General features: G+C 43.0%; 1 protein-coding gene across 1 annotated transcript in view; it reads right to left on the bottom strand.

The window, feature by feature from the left end:
• LOC102247221 (cytoplasmic aconitate hydratase) overlaps positions 1-4809 on the bottom strand; it is a 44051-nt gene that overhangs the window by 23780 nt on the left and 15462 nt on the right. Inside the window, exons 4-7 of the mRNA XM_014536323.1 lie at positions 3772-3841; positions 3460-3643; positions 2807-2946; positions 656-916 (exon numbers count right to left, since the gene is read on the bottom strand). Coding sequence (XP_014391809.1) covers positions 656-916; positions 2807-2946; positions 3460-3643; positions 3772-3841 — 655 coding nt within the window. The remainder of the gene's footprint in view (positions 1-655; positions 917-2806; positions 2947-3459; positions 3644-3771; positions 3842-4809) is intronic.

The following is a 4809-nucleotide window of genomic DNA, read 5'->3' as shown; positions in this document are numbered from 1 at the left end:
CTGTGCACGAATTTGTGCACCAGGCCTCTAGTTCATAAAAAAAACCTTTTTTTTTTTTTTTTATTTTAATGAGCTTTTCATGACAATGGTAACTCCTCCAGGAGGCTTCTCCTTGGGAAAGTCAGGGAGAAGCTGGAAGTCAGAGTCTGAAGGGACCTTATGAAACTCATTGGAGATGGGCAGCCAGCTCTTACTTGGCCCACTACTCCTGCTGCGAAAGAACCACTGTCACTGTAGTAAACACGGGACATGGGTGAGAACGCTGATGTCTGCTCCTTTCTCCTTAATGACTTAGTTACAATTTTCAGAGTCATATGGGAACCAAAAGGTCTCCTCTATCTTTGTCACACAGAAGGAGGTATTAAAAATAAAATTATTTCATGTTACCTTCTTGCTCAATCTGACTCAGTGGCTTCCTAGAACGTGTGGAATAAAATCCTAACTGATCACTGTGGCCTCCGAGCCTGTGTGGATCTGGTTCCTGCCTGCCCACCCCCTAACCTCACCTCCCACGGCCTCAACCCTAGGCTTCCAGGGAATCTGAGCTTTTCCTGATGGCTGTCCCCTATCTACTTCACATCTGCTCATACCCCAGCGGTTATTTTGACTCCACAGAGAGAAGGAAGACATCTGTAAGTCAGACCTAGTGCCTTCAAGGGCTGGAGGCAGAGGCTGCGCCTGTGCCCCATTCTGCGCTCCATGGAATGTTACGGAGGCCCCAGCTTCTCGCGGTGTCACACTCACCTGTCTGCACCAGGTACTTGATGCTGACTTCATCCACCGGGAAAAAGGCAGCGGTTGCGCCATACTCTGGACACATGTTGGCAATCGTAGCTCGGTCAGCGATGGACAACTGGGCTACTCCTGGCCCGAAGAACTCGACAAATTTTCCCACTACCCCAACCTGGCGGAGGTGCTGAGCGGCAGAATGGAAAGGAGTCAGAGTGGACAGACCACATCTAACATGCAGAACTATCACCCATCATCACCTTACAATCCCTACAGACGAACACGGATAAACAGAAACAGGAAGTTAGCTCAACATGTTTTTGATTACTTTAAAAAATAAACCTTGAAAACTAATGCCAACTGAATATAACACGGTATCCTGACTGGAAGCTGAAACAGAAAAGGGACAATACCAAAAGCACAGGCGAAGTTTCTGCTTGGCTAACAGTGCCATTCGTAACAATGTCAGCATCTTTATTTTGATAAACGCACTACAGTTATGCCAGGTAGCATTTGCGGAAGCCAGGAGAAAGGTAACAGGAGCTTTCTGTATCATCTTTACATAAACTCTCCTGTAAATCTAGAATTATGTCAAAACCGTTCAAAAAAGTAATGCCATAAACACAAAGAAAAATATTAAGAAAAGGTTTTAAAAATGTGAAACACTTTTTCTGTGATGAGATCACTGGAAATGCCTGGAAGTGCTAAAAATAAATTTTTTTTTTACTCAAATAAATGATGACTTGAGTAAGTAAATGGCTATTTTCAAGTGTAAAATGAACAAATTTCCTAAACACAGGTACAAGTCAAATGTAACCAAAAGATCCAGTCTGACTCCCCTATCTTTTCTGAGCGAGCCACCGGCCCTACAGGAAGCCAGTTCCAGGAACTGTGGACAAACACAGGGATAGGTTCTTTGGTAACGTGAAATTTTGCCACATTTTGTGTGCAAGCCTAACATTATCCCACATTTGAAGAACAATGCACAGACATCTATGATAAGCTAGTGTGTTCAAATAAATCCAATTCCAAATTCCATAGAGATTCCATCAAAGGGAGACTTTTCCGGGCCTTCCCCAGTATAGCGTCCATCCCAAATACCCCAAGCCTCCAAACTTACAACCAGAAAAAATTATGTTTGTGATAATAAGTCAATTACTTTTCCAATAACCTTTCAAAATAAAACTGCTTTCTTTTTGCAAAGCAAGTAAATCACATAAAAAAGATTATTTCCTAAAAGGACTAAAAGAAAAAAAGGGAAAAAAACCAGTATTTTCCAGTTTAGAAAAACATCTTTACAATAATGTAACTTACAGTACAGAGAAGGAAATTTAAAAAGCCCAACATTAGTCACAGAAAAAGTCTGTTATTTACATTTAAGGAAGAACCAAGGGGGAGATGTAGTAGAAGTGTAATCAAATGCAAATGAATGATTCTTACAACCTCAGGGTAGTGGTTATTTCTGGGAACAGAGAAGATAGCTTAAACTGTAAGTATTACACTTCATTTCTTAAAACATACAGAGAGAGCTCTGAAGCAAAATGTTACCATCTGTGAAGTCTATGTAGTAGGCATATGAATATCATGTTCACTTCTCTGTATTTGAACCATTTCACAATTTCAAAAGAAAAAGATCCAGCCGGCCGGTGTGGCTCAGTGGTTGAGCACCCACCTATGAACCAGGAGGTCACAGTTTGATTCCCTGTCAGGACACATGCCTGGGTTTCAGGATCGATCCCCAGTGAGGGGCATGCAGTAGGCAGCTGATCAATGATTATCTCTCATCATTGATGTTTCTATCTCTCCCTCCCTCTTCCTCTTTGAAATCAATAAAAAAATATATATTTTTTTTAAAAAAAGAAAGAGATCCATGAGGCAATAGAACAGGAAAATGAACATAATTACCTAAGACTTAACCACAGAACTATCCCTTATCCCATCCATTGCATTTTAAAATCATCAACATACGGTTTCCTAGCATTTCCAGAACACACGGAGGCCAAGAGGGACCCATCATGTATTTCCCCTGTTTGTCACTGTTTCTCTCCAGGACCACAGAAGAGGCAGCGTCTGTTACCTTGGTGATGGTCAGCACGATGTCAGTGGATGTGACCAGAGGGTGAGGATTTCCCATCAGCCTGTAGCCAATCACCTGGGGAAGCACCATGCTGATTGGCTGACCCAGCATGACAGCTTCCGCTTCGATGCCACCCACACCTGCAAGGAGTGGCATGACACAAGAATGCTTTCATTACTTCTCACCGTATCCCCAGGCAGAATTCAGGGTCATTACCAGGCAATAAACCCAGTTACAACGCTACTAGTTACTAGTACAGAGTTATGCTTCTAAAAGGAGCAATTATCTTCTCTCTATCTCCCTCCACAGACTTTTTAATGAGTGTTTCTTCAAGTGTGGTCCCCAAACATCTGTATCAAAATCCCCTTGATTCCACACCAACTGGACGGCAGGGGTTCAGGAACCTCCACTTGTAACACACACGCCAGGAGATTTTCACTTATTCTAAACGATCCTGACCCCTATTCTGGTTCACTCTTCCAAACAGAGGCCTGAGGCATTTTCCTGGGCACTGGAAATACAGCAGCAAACAAAGCAGACAAAAACACCTCTCCGATTCTTGTGGTCATACAAATTCATGCTACTGGGATGTAATGGTACCAACATAAATGAACGCACAAGCTATAGTACGGAACATACGGAAGAACACTCACCCCACCCGAGAACGCCCAAACCATCGATCATGGTCGTGTGCGAGTCCGTGCCCACAAGGCTGTCTGGGTAGTAATATCCATCCTGATCGAATACCACTCTGGCCAAATACTCCAGATTCACCTGGTGGATGATTCCCGAGCCAGGGGGAATGATCCGCATGTTGCGAAAAGCCTGAGAGCCCCACTAGGATGGAAAAACGGGAAGAACACTCTGAATGCCCGAGGGGCTCCTGTGCAGCCCAGCTCCTGGGCACCTCTCCCTCGTACCCACAGACGGAAAGGATCAACCAATGGACCAAACCCTGCCCATACCTTTAAAAACTCAAATCGTTCTCGATTCCTTTCAAATTCCAGGTCTTGATTCTTCTGTAAACTGTCTACCCTGTCAGAGAGAAGAGTTAGAATGTTACTTGTCAAATTTATTGGAGATGAATAAACAAAATGGTGATTTTATCTGCAGGCCTGCTGGGTAGTAGTATATGTTCATTCACATGGGAAAGGAAAGGTAATTAACAAAAGTAAAAGAACAATTATTTGATGAAAGTGATGCCTACAATCCCTTTAAACATGGTGGGTAGAAAATGTTAAGTGAATTTAAGTTTAAATTAATTCAATCACAATGTGTGACCCATAGGAACAGACTCTAGGCATTTCTGATGACACCAGCAGCTTAGATATTTAAAGAACCCTTGTTTCTCTATTCCCTGCTCATCCACAACCTCATGACAACTTCTCTCTGGGCTGAGCCATTGCTGGGCTGGCATTTCCATCTGTTTATGCTGGGAGACAGGGAGCAGCCGGTGCCAGCAGGGACAGGCATTTACAGAATCATAATCCCTTCTCTCGCGAACAGAGGTCCGTGAAGAGGATGGGGCCACCCAAGAATGTCTGTAAGGCTTAGGCTACATGCCGAGGTTTATTCACAGTCACTCAGTCCTTCGGGAATGACACCAGCCACTCAGGGCATCAAGGAACTTTCCCAGGATTTTTGTAATCAAACTACATTGTGTTGAGTCAAGGTAGAGTAACTCATCGTTGCAACTTTGCAGGTTCGGCACACAGGGGGCGCTCATAAACTCTATACCAGTGATTCTCAACCTTCCTAATGCCGCGACCCTTTAATACAGTTCCTCATGTTGTGGTGACCCCCAACCATAAAATTATTTTCGTTGCTACTTCATAACTGTAATTTTGCTACTGTTATGAATCGTAATGTAAATATCTGATATGCAGGATGTATTTTCATTGTTACAAATTGAACATAATTAAAGCATAGTGATTAATCACAAAAACAATATGTAATTATATATGTGTTTTCCGATGGTCTTAGGCGACCCCTGTGAAAGGGTC

The sequence above is a fragment of the Myotis brandtii genome, unplaced genomic scaffold (assembly GCF_000412655.1).
Source record: "Myotis brandtii unplaced genomic scaffold, ASM41265v1 scaffold1603, whole genome shotgun sequence".
NCBI lineage: Eukaryota > Metazoa > Chordata > Mammalia > Chiroptera > Vespertilionidae > Myotis > Myotis brandtii.
The sequence above is the reverse complement of the archived record's forward strand: the minus strand, read 5'-3'. Positions and strand labels throughout refer to the sequence as shown.